Raw genomic sequence first — 12,204 nt, 5'->3', positions numbered from 1 at the left:
CTCGATACAAAAATGGAACAAATTTTTGTACATATTACTTTTACTTAATTCAAATATAAGAGCTTATCATTTGCCTAAAGTAGTATTCAATGCAGATGTTAGCTCTTTTGTTTTATTCTTAAAGCCATTTGATGAAGTTTCATGAAGATTGATTGGAAATTTGTCTATTTTATGTATTAGGAATATCAATCTTAAGTCCCCAAAAAGGCGTCAAATAAAATTATCATGCAATTTATGACGTCAGTAAAAATGCTCAGAGGTTGCGCGTTTTGAAACGGAATTTACCGCTTTTTCCACATATTGTGAAATACCCATAAATTACTTTCTTTATTATATTTATGCGTCATAGATTTTAAATAATAGATTTCATAAATAAATAAACAGTCACTCTCAGTCGGACATTAATAGTATCTACTCGTGTTGCTATTACTTCCTTAAATTGTATTCAACCTCAAAAAAATAGACTAAAAATGAGTGAAATTAAGTTATTAGGAAGAGAGGATGTATCAAAACTCTTCAAAGATGAATCCTTACTTGCTCTCCTCCAAGAAAATGCCAAGGACTCTAGTAATCATAATTGTGAATCTAAGCAAATTGAAGATTGGTTGAATTGGTGTAGAGATCAAAAACGGTTACTTAAAGTCATAGAGAGGCCAGTTCCACCAGGGATCCTTCCATCCAATTGCAATGGAGACGTCATTGATGTCCGAGTCGGTGGAGGAGGCCCAGATGATACAATATTCAAGAAATATCCGCTAATTCAGTAAACTTCAACACATTATTAAGTCATAATTCATTTGATTAATGATAATTTATTTTCTTAATATATTTATAGACAAAGAGTAGCTCGAGGTAACTCCGTTCTACGCTTGAAAGATCCCGAAGGACAAATTACATATCAACCCTTAATTTTTGCTCTAAAAAAGTTCACGGGTGAGAGTTCCATTGACGAAGATGACGTACAGGAAGATCAGGAAGAAGGGGGAAAAGACTCCAATGTGGATTTGTATTTCTTAAAGCCCATTTCACAATTCAAAGAAATAGTTGCTACTGCCAAAGCCAATGGGGAAGCTGCACACTTTAGTGCACATTTCTTCAAAGAAGTAGGATTTGTTCTTTGTATAGGATCCAAAAATGTACATTTGCTGGCTCGTAGTAAAGATGATTTAAATAAATATACGGAATCAAGATATTCTGTAGCCAAAGTTGTCGCAGAGGCTGTATTTTCAACTTTTCAAGATTTGAATGAAGAGACTCTGGAGCGGATTTATAATTTTTCCCATTATACTAAATTAACATGGACTTTTGAGTTACTTAATCCTGGTACACAGCATGTTGTGAATTTAAGTCATTTGAAGTCACCTCAGTTAAATTTTATTGCATGGACTCTTCCTTATTTTGATGGAAGATCGAGCTCTTTATGTGCAATCAGACCTGACATAGCTTATGCTACCATTGAAGAACATTTTGGTCTCAAATCAGTTTCTTTTGATGTTGTCAAGGATAGGAATCGACAGAGTGAGTTGGTGAAAATGGGTTATGGCTATGAAGGAGATGTTTTTTTATTTCATTGATGAATATGACAACGTTATAGGCCTTATGAAAATTAAAACAGTTTGGTATATTATGATTAGGGCCATACGTGAAAAGGCGAAGCGCTATAAAGGAAGTGAATTTTCTAATTTGGTTACACGTCGATTTAAATCAATTCAACAGTGGCTCAATTTAACTGATGCTGTTGTTCAGAACTGGACAGAATTGGCGTTGAACTACGGTAAATGGATGGATTCACATTCTTTTAATAGGGATTTTTCGACGGAGTTTCCGATTTCTTGGAAGTCCTTTTTGTTAGAAACTAAGTCATCTGATGATATTAAACCCATTTTTATATCCAACTAATTATATAATGTGTTATTGTTTGTAATATGTAATTATTTTTTAGATTCCTGCCTTAATTTTAGCTTTTAATCATTCTTAAATTCTCTTTTATATCAATTGTTCTTCTTAAAACACATTCCAAGCTACAGCTTCCGTCCAAAAAAAAAAAACCGTTTTGTATTACATATTTTCATAGTTTGTCACTCAAACAATATATATATGCCCCCACCAATTTTTTTTAGATCTTCATTTTTAAACCACATATACTAAACAATCTGACCTTATTAGATTCAAGTAAGTCTAGCCCATATATTTTCTTGGGGAACAAAAAGATCATTTATTTTCATGAACAAATAATTTACATTCGCAAGAAAATATCAGATTTTCTTTTAAAAAAGACATTTTTTTAAAGCTACTTTTTTCATATAAATTATTGTCAATCGACAATGTTCATGATTATAACATATAGATGAATAATATTCTGGTCCTCTGAACTTTGCTTATGCCTTCAAAACCAGGTGCTTCAGGAGACAGCAGCACTGGTTCTCTTGTCGGAAATTAGACACGACTTGTTGTTATGAGAGGGTATTTTTGTAAGTTACTTCAAATTAGGAAGTAATACTCGTTTTTGGATCATCAATGTAAAAAAAATACTAAGAGAAATGTGTATCCTGTGGATAAAACTTAAAAAAAACATTCGGTTCGGATTTATAGGTAGTACCCATTATTTTTTTCAATTTTCTTTTCGCACGGAATACGTGTAATTTTGAATTTTTTAACTTTGAGAAAGTATCATAAGAGTAATCAATCAATCTCCCTAACTTTGTTTCTTAATAACAATTGAGAGGCTGCTTGTAAAAATCGTTCGGTGAAAAATCCATAGCGACAAAGTTTTTCATGTTGAGTTTGTTATTTCTTTCTCTATATGGTTGTTGTTATCAATTAAAGATGACGTCAGCTGTTATTAAGGTATTTATACTATGACAAAGTATCTTATGTTACAAGAACATTGCCGAGTATGATAAATGATATTTTCTTAATTTTTAAGAAATATGTTATAAATTATGAGTATATTCTGGAATGCAAGAAAGAGGGATGAAGTACGAAAATTGAAATTTCCTAACCTTGTTGTTACCCAATTTTTTTTACTTGCATAGACCCAATACCAAGATTTTGATGTTTTGAGACCAAGACGAGACCAAAATCCTTTAAAAGCAGTCTCGAGAGCTGTCTCAAGACAAAAATTGGTCTTGAAAACCACAGCACTATCAGATGATCTATAATTTTGTACAAATTGATCGTATCGTAATTTTTTGGCTATTTCTGTTGCGATATAAAGATCAGTACCGATTGCGATACTGCGATCAGCAATATAACATCGCAATTGATCGCCCATCAGAAAAAATTCCGATCAATAAGCCTGATAATTATAATATTAAATACAATATCTTTTAGATTGAAACACATTCAAAATACATTTGACAGTTTATTCACTTTTCTATTTGCTCCAGGATCACTATCTCTTTTGCATTTTCTATTTTCTTGCACATTAACAGAGGGACCATAGCTTTTAACTATGAAATTAACCTCCTTCTGAGCATTTAGTTCAATCAATTTAATATCATCATATATTTTTAATATACACATAGCACATATAAGCAAGTTCCATTGCATATATTAGTCTTCATCTATCCTTATTCATGAAGAGAGAAAACTAGCAAAATTTAACTAATTGGTATACGAGACATTAAAATAAATAAATTCCTCATTTTTTTTAATCATCTCTTTTGGTTCCACATAGTCTTTCTCCCCAAAAATAACTTTCAAATAAGCTATGATGTTATAAATTGCATCAAGAATCTTAACTTTATTTGACCTCATAAAATGTACAATTTTTGACACTGGAATCTTATTATGATTTTGATATGGATAAAAAATAAACTCCTGCTCTAAAAACAAACTTATTTAGGTATCTGACAAACTGTTGAGCTGGTTTCAGGTAAGAAAAACGTCCATTTGTTAATTTAATCATTCCAAATACTAACTGCGGCTTGCTTAATTTGTATTTCTTGATTTTGCAATATTAAAGATTGAGTTTCGGCTATAAAGTTTGATGGAACTATATCTTTTTTAGTTTACTTCTTCTAAATTGTCTTTAATAGACTTGAAGAAAATCAGGATTTTTTATCCGATAGGTCGTCTTGAAAGTCCTTATTCAAAAATGTAATGTTCCCACACTTAAATTCTAGTAAGTGTCTAATCTTTTCTACAGATATCCTTTATCCTTAGATGATTCTCTCTGACTCAAGGTAAGGAATGATAAAAGATTTTAGACTCCCTTTCATGGCTAAGAGGTGGAAATTTTAGAGTGTTGGCTCCACACTTGCAGCTTACGACACATCATTAATCAAAGCAGGGAAAAAGTTCTTAATCTGCAAGTCCACCTCGAATTTTAAGTCATGTCAAAGTCCTTGTATATTTCAATAGAGTCCTAAAATTTCATTCAAGCTCATTTCAAGTTCATAACTGTAATATTAAATATATTAATTATTATAATAATTAATAAATCACAAATGTATAATTGAAACTTTAAGCTCCTCTTCTCTTTGGTTGGATCCAAGCTGACTAAGGAAAAATCAAGGTATACCTTGCGAAAAATCAAACAATAAAATAATTTCTTCTTTCCCCACAGCAATTTGAAAGGATATATCGGAGGCTGGGACATTCAAGTCTCAGTTTTTTCTGCGTAAAATACTTTTTTCAGTATTCCTTAGTGGTACACAACAGTTGACGTGATCTTACGCGACGGAAGCGCCCTCAAGCAATCTTTACTTATAGTTTTATTGTACACAACTTCTTGACAAGTCAATTAATAAAAAGAGAAAAGAGATGCAGCTTTTTTATGTTCATCAATGAACCGATCTTTGGGCTTTGGCTAGTTTATCTGTCTTTTCAGCTTTTGTTTCCTTATTTTGCCTCACGATATGTCGTACAAAAAAAGTTCAACTATGGTTCAACTGAACAAGGAGAAATGGACACGAAATTTGGTTCAATTCCAGTCCACTTCACACCGAGCTAATGTACCTCTTGAAGAGTCCTCACTTTCATCTAGAAGCGTAATGCCACTCAAGATGAATATCGTTGGTCGGAGCCTATTTCTTATGAGATCAATTAAAGGTAGAAAAGATAGAGTGGTGGAAATAGCAAAAGAAGTCTCTCTACTTTGGGTTGATAAATTAAATTCTCCGATAATTTCTGAGCAAGCAATAAGGGCCAAGATAGAGAAAGTAATGCTTTTGTATTCTACATGTGCAAAGAAAGGAAATTTTGAACCATTACAAGAACTTTTTGATATTACCAAAAATATGATTCCTAAACGCAATATTGCTGAGAAAGAGATGTACTCAATACAATCAAAAAGCAATGCCAATGTAGGCTTTTCGACTAGCCAACCCTTTGAAAAAAAGTCACTTCATCCTCCCAAGAGAATGATGCCTTACAGTGATGAAGCTTCCCACTCTTCATTTAATCCGACCCCTAAGAAAAATAAGAGGTGCTCTAATGAAGATATAGTTACTAATGGAGACGATGAAGAAGCTGCTTTAGATGATAGTGATTGGGCTTATACCTTGACAAGAAACCATAACAAATCAGAAGTATCGTTGAAACTTGTCCCTGGAGCCAAAATTTCACCCAGCAAGGCAGAAAAAATCTGCAAACAGTTAATGGAAGAAGGTATTGTCATTGATATCCCTGACTCTTAGTACAGAATTTACGTGACACTTAAAAAAAACCTTCAAATAAACATATTATCCATTCATAATCTAAGGATTCAGAAATAGAGCCTGCGTATATATATATATTGATGGTAATGAATACCAAGGAGTCGTCATTAGTGTTAATTTAGTCTTGTTTCGTCACATTTCGTTTTATTTTAATTCGTCTCGTCTTGGTCACATAGTTTTGGCTTTATTTCGTCAAAAAACAAAACAATTTGTTTAAACTAAACGAACCATTGACATAAATTGTTTTGTCTTCGTCTCGTAATGGTCCTGGAAAAAAAATTTAATCAAGAATATGTTTCATCTAGTCATAACTGATGTAATTAACACTGAAAGAAAATGAAATCAGACTTGTTACTTTGAAATTATGTAGTTTCAAGGTTAATACTATTGCTAATGAAAAAAAGTGTATCGGATGAATTTAACTTGTGAGGAGCAATTTAAAAGATCATTGTTCATACAATCTGAAAGGATGTGTTTAAAATGCCTCAATTTGGGAACTGCCAACATCACGTCGTAGACAAAACATTGTTACAAATGAGGAGATGGAAAGAAAAGGCAAACATTATTATCACATAGAATAACTTTGTATTGTCAAAGAATTTATTTTAACTATGAAGAGCTCGAAATATAATTTCAGAAAGGAGTTCATAACCTTGAAGATGATATGAATTATTTATTAACCCGTGCAATTCCGTTTCTTTCGTGAAAATGTATAACTGCCTTTAAACAAGTTGAAAAAAGTTCTTAATATTTGTAATGCCACATGGAGTTTGCGAGATGGAGATATTTCCTTATGCCACACGTGAGAAATAAATTACAGAGCTATCATGAGCTTTATAAAAGCCTACAAAATATCTTTTAAATGCTTAAATATGACTAAAAACAGGATACATGACTATGAGCCTATCACTACGTTTTATTCTTTCTAATAATTTCCTTAATTTTGGCAATTGATTAATTATATTATGTATATCAGCTAGTGGTTTAAATTGTTCTAGAAAATATTACATTTTATGTTGATAATTATGTATGATTTATTACTATTCTTTTATTATTCTGAATAATATTTTAGAACAGAATTTAAAAAAAGTATCTTCATTTTGTAAATACGTTAAAATATATATATTCCATGTCACTCACGAGATACCCTTCACCGATTTCGATAATTTTTGGTGAGGGTGTTAATCCCAACAATAGAACACTATATCCGAAATTTTACACTTATGCAAGTACAAGTGCCCGTTTTGGAGCCCCTCAAAGTTTGGCCCTTTTCGAAGAATACTCTAACTTCAGTGGGACATAAATTGTTCGGACTCAACCGATTTCAAAAATGTTGGCTTTAAAATGCTTATAAGAGCAAGTGCTTCAATATAACTTTTACTAAAAATAATATTTTTGCAAAAAACACCATGGAAACATTATTACAAAATATTAAAAATGGCGCCTAGCCATTCATGTTTGATATTGCCAATTTTTTGTTAGAAGTTTAACCTACTTATACACTATGAATACATAAAAATTAGATTGGGATCTCAATAATGAAGATCTTCATTTAGGCATAATTGAAGAATCTCATACTTGCCATAATAATAAATTTCTTATTTATCTCGAGAAAAAAAATAATGATGTTTTTAGTATACTGAAGGAAATTTTTTTGACATAGAAGACTTTTCTTAAAATTATGGCTTTGTAATCCGGGATGATTCCCAGGATTTTCATCAGTATCAACAAATTCACATTCGATATACTAAAAAAAATCATGAATTATTTGTAATTAAAATTATACGAATTGTACTGTAACTAAGCAATAAAACGTTTGATCTCAATTTCATTTTTGCTAAGTTTTTATAACTGACTTGTAAAAAAAAATAATGTAGCACTCCCAGGTTGAAAAATTTACGTACTCACGGGAAGTTTTTTTAAAAATAATTTTTTATTTCAGTTAAGTAATCAATGTTACTTAAGAAATGCTGGGATATAATCATTTAGATCCGAGAGAAATGTCGTCATTATGTGGAAGATGTATTAATTGTAGCACGTGACTTCATGCATACAGATTCTCTGCTGACGCAAGGCTGATAATATTAAATAAGTAACAAGGGAGTAATAATAGCACATATTAATATTATACGAAGTCAAATAGGTTTAGCCATTTGATTTTTAACCCTAAAAATGCACTTCACCCAAAATGAGGTTGAGTGAATGAGCCTTGTTCGACTCCAGATATTAATAGAACTCATTGACATGACTCCAGACAGGGAACACTGTTCCCTGCCAAGGTGACTCAAGGTGACATTGGTTCCCTGTACTAGTATTATTATATTTTTAATTGTGCTCATTTTCTTTCCCTTTTTTGGAAGAGAGGTTGAGAGACATTTTTGACCATTGCCGTGTCTCAAATCAATGTCAATAAATATTGAATATTGTTAATTATACATCGCTACACGAATCTAAACTTTGGCTCCATTTTGTTCCCATAACTATTTAATTGGTAATTATAATTTATTAATAAATTTATCTAATTTTTCATAACAAGCATTAATATTATGTTAGGGGATGTCTTTACACTTCTTTTAATATTTTCGACGGCTATATCCATAAATGCCTTTTTTTATCATAATATATTTAGAGGCCCAGTGTTACTTGTCTTAATATTGTATGCATCAGATGTGAATTTAAATTTTGGTGAATCTTAATAATTAATAATATCTATAGAGTTACTGCTAACTTAAAATATCCAATCTGTAGAATGAAAAATTAAATACTTAAGATATTTCATCTGATGATTATCTTTCCAAATATCTTAATTAACATTTTCTTTTGGTCATGAAAAAACCAAATAATTTCATTCTTTTTTGTTAAATACGAGAGAAGGTTCGGATTTCATCTTCGACCCCTGTATATATCTATAAATTTAAAGTGATATAGTAACTAGTGACGTTCAAACTATATTTTTTGCCTTTGATTGGTTTAAAAATTGTCCTCAACACTCTTTATGCGTAAACATTTTGTAAACTTTCTATTATAATTTATATAGTACATTCGTTGACATTTGATGTAGACGGTTTCACCATTTAGTCATTAAAAGAAGAAGTTTATTCTTATTCCTTTTTTACCAATATTATTATGAATTTAGATTAAATAATATTTCCATATTTATTTTAGGGATTTGTCTCTAACGCTATTAAAGTTTCAGGAATCAAAATTTACCAAAACTTTTTCAAGATCCTATTGGGAAAAAATATAGTTGTCTACGATATCAAATTACTTGGATTTTTGGATTTGGCACGTTTTTGACCAAGAATCGTATTTTTAACTCGTCGAAAGTATAACTCTTGCTCCTTATTTCATTAAAAATCTAAAATTCACTTGTTTCATATCCTATTTGTTCTACATTACAGATTAAAGTTCTTCAAGATTCAGGATTGACTGTGCTCAAGGAAAACGTTAAAAGGAATTTCAAAGTAAAGGAAACCACAAGGCAACTGTATTGTCCAAAACAGTTAACTAATACATTACTCTGGTCAACTGGAAAGATCTGAATACAATCATTATAACTTATAATAGTTTTAGTCGTATCTATGACTCTACTTCTGAAAAGGAACACAAATCCGTATATTATTTAAACAAAGTTTCAAATTTTGTAAAAAAATAAACTCTTATTGAAAGCAACTAGAAGGACTCCACGATTTTCAAGGATCTATCTTTTTATACCTTTGATTGCCGCTTTTTAGATTTAGAAGAACCAGATCAATTACCTCATCAATATGACTTCAATGATTTTTAATTTGTCAAGGAACTGTAGTTCTTCGTCGAAATCCAGTTTTAAATCTCTGTTTAGAGAATTAGAACGAGCTGGAGTTCAAAATGTACAAACGCATGTTTACATAAAAGAGGTTTACAAAAAGTATTTTGAAACATCTAAACAATACTGTAGAGCTGGTGAGGAAATGAATCACTTTGCTGATACTTTTACCACATATCTTCGCAGTTTAAGAGAATGGAATAACGTTCGTCTTGAGTTTCACGCAAAAGGTGAACGAAGCGTTGAAGAAACTGCTCGATTAGTTGGATTCAAGCTTCCTCATGATCCTAAATAGTTAATCATTTAAATGATACTTAATGAGTTCTTTATTAGTCAATATATACTTAGTTCTCCAACAACTGTTTTAAATTATAAATATTAATAATTAATTATCTTTCTTATTTTAAAGGAAAATTATTGAACTTACTACTGACTTAATCATCCCTTTCTAATAATTATAAGTCTAAAACATATCAACATAAAATTTTATTCGATAAGTTGACAATAAGGAATGTAAAGAGTAATGACTAAACGTATTATTTATTATGGACGCCTTGTAATTATATCGTTAAAATATTTCTTGTAATAAGACAATTGAAGGAAATTTAATCGCCATTTTGTAGGATGTACATTATGTTTAAAAAAAAATTATGTAGTTTACGTATTACTCGACATTCTATCTATTAAAATGTAGAGAAAATGTAAAACTTTTATCTTAATTACAGAAACTATATTTGTTAAATTATTGCGATAGAAAAAATTGTAATTAAATGAAGTACAGGGCCGCTGATTTTTTTTTATACCAAGACAACTAAAAAGGATAGTATTATTTTCCATGTGTAGTAAATGAGTAATTAAATATTACAATAGAACTAAAGAGTTATTTTTTTAAAAATTCATAAAAATAAATATACATATATTTATTATTAAATAATATAATTGAAGTGTAAGTAGTACGTTTTTATTACAGAATCCATTAAAATATTCCATCTATTTTGACGAAAAGGATAATTTCAAAGTTTTTCTTAAATGAAGATTGTCGTGGATGATAATTTTTTCCTATTTAGAAATTTTCTATTCTTTTCCGATGAAATTTGTTTCTTTTTAATAAGTTTGCAAAGTTCCGGGAATTCTCAAACATAGAAACTTTCCAAGGGAATTAATGAGATTTTCGACTAGATTGATGTCACTCAGTTTATTAGCCGGTGAATATTTATTTTCCCTCTCATCCTATTGAAATATATATGTTATGGGCAATGTGCAAAATACCTGGGTTTTGTCAAATTTCCCATAGAGTGGTCATGTTACATTCATTTACATTGTCAGGTAGTATGATTGTTGGTAATTTGATCATTAAGGATTTTATTACAAGCAATTTTATAAAATATTTCAAGTGGCAATGCACTCCATTATATGAAAAGTTTGAACATTCCTGACCTATTGTATTATCATTGATATTCTATTCAGACAATCGAAACTATTGTATGATAAGAAATTGTTACGAGAGACTTCATTTTATTTTGCAAAATATACCTAGGCCAACAGGTTGTATAGATGGACAGCTTGTCTCTAAAGGGGATCAACACCTATCGCAACCACTATGCTGAGTATCAAAGACACCTTCACATATAAAGTGTAATACACACCGGCCCACCGGTTACGCAAGTGAACTGCTTGTCAGCAAGGGTATCAAAACCTATCGCCATCACTATCATGAGTATCAAGAACCCCTTATAATATCATATGATACAGCCCGGTCCATGGGTTGTGCAAGTGAACCACTGATCCAAAAAGTTGATTATTAACCACCGCTTTCCTGAGCATGAAGGACCCTCGTTATTCACACAACTCTAGAGCTTGAACTTTTTTAGTCATTATACTTAGAGGCCTCTGAAAAGATATGTGAAACTTTGGTAGTGATGAATGGCCGTCATGCGGCTCCTCTGTAACGGAGGGGTTAGCTGTTTTTCAATACTAAAATGTAGGCCAAAAAGGCGAGTAATTTGAATGAACGTGATAAAATAAAAAAAATTAGTAAACCTAAACACATTCACCGAATAAACTGCTTTTACAGCAAGTTGTGCCATTACATAAAGTAATAACTAATTATATTTGAAATATTTAAATTCCCTACTCATTTTGAATGGATCTCTTCATTATTTCGATCCTGGAATTTTTTTCCCAAGGAAAAAGTCTTATGAAGCTTAGTAATTTTCCTTCGATGAATTTTCATTCCGTCGTCCCCCATAGAATACAGAGCTCCGAATAAGAACATCTCGTTGGATGGATGATCAAGTATTTTCATTCGATTCCCTCTATCTGACTTAGGTCCTATCTCTTGGAGAACATGGAAGTCCATTTCTTCCGATCTTAATGAATTATGAATGATTAGGCTTGAACAATTGTCAAATTATAATTACATATAAATTTCATATTGACTAATATTTTAGTTTTATGGTTACATCTTCAAATTGTTGTAGTACCTAATTAACATATCTTTATTTTATATTTACAATGGTTAAGACCTAAAATCATTCTTTATTCATTAAGGGTATATATAAGGTATGATAATCCTTATCACTATGAATGATAAATAAGTCATACGAGTATTTTCTAACCTAAAACTGAAAATATGTCGAGTTCAGAACAAGATACAGAATCAATTAAAACACTTTTATAATCATAAAAACCCCCTTTACATCAGTTTCAAATAAGATCTGAGATGCGTTTTGATTC

The 12,204-nt window shown here is 30.8% G+C and overlaps 1 protein-coding gene and 2 long non-coding RNA genes across 6 annotated transcripts; 2 read left to right on the top strand and 1 right to left on the bottom strand.

Annotated features, from left to right (window-relative positions):
- Nucleotides 1-364: 364 nt before the first annotated feature.
- LOC121128992 (uncharacterized) lies at nucleotides 365-2,110 on the top strand. Its single transcript, XM_040724622.2, is given in 3 exon segments — nucleotides 365-763; nucleotides 836-1,553; nucleotides 1,555-2,110. Coding segments are annotated over 3 exon segments (1,356 nt in total). The 5' UTR covers nucleotides 365-470; the 3' UTR covers nucleotides 1,900-2,110.
- Nucleotides 2,111-3,718: 1,608 nt separating this feature from the next.
- LOC139907290 (uncharacterized) lies at nucleotides 3,719-6,734 on the bottom strand. 2 transcript variants are annotated; one of them, XR_011783774.1, is made up of 2 exons: nucleotides 4,467-6,734; nucleotides 3,719-4,404 (listed from the first exon to the last, which is right to left on the bottom strand). It is a non-coding gene; the product is annotated as an uncharacterized lncRNA (long non-coding RNA). The 2 variants fall into 2 exon arrangements; XR_011783775.1 differs by having other exon boundaries at nucleotides 4,526-6,734.
- Nucleotides 6,735-7,778: 1,044 nt separating this feature from the next.
- Nucleotides 7,779-10,286, top strand: LOC121129341 (uncharacterized). Of its 3 annotated transcripts, none has more exons than XR_005868425.2 (4): nucleotides 7,779-7,942; nucleotides 8,024-8,154; nucleotides 8,829-8,989; nucleotides 9,065-10,286. It is a non-coding gene; the product is annotated as an uncharacterized lncRNA (long non-coding RNA). The 3 variants fall into 3 exon arrangements; XR_005868424.2 differs by having other exon boundaries at nucleotides 7,779-7,952; XR_005868423.2 differs by lacking the exon at nucleotides 7,779-7,942 and having other exon boundaries at nucleotides 8,014-8,154.
- The last annotated feature ends 1,918 nt before the right edge of the window (nucleotides 10,287-12,204 follow it).

The sequence above is a fragment of the Lepeophtheirus salmonis genome, chromosome 14, assembly GCF_016086655.4.
Source record: "Lepeophtheirus salmonis chromosome 14, UVic_Lsal_1.4, whole genome shotgun sequence".
NCBI lineage: Eukaryota > Metazoa > Arthropoda > Copepoda > Siphonostomatoida > Caligidae > Lepeophtheirus > Lepeophtheirus salmonis.
This window is presented reverse-complemented; position numbering and strand designations above follow the sequence as displayed.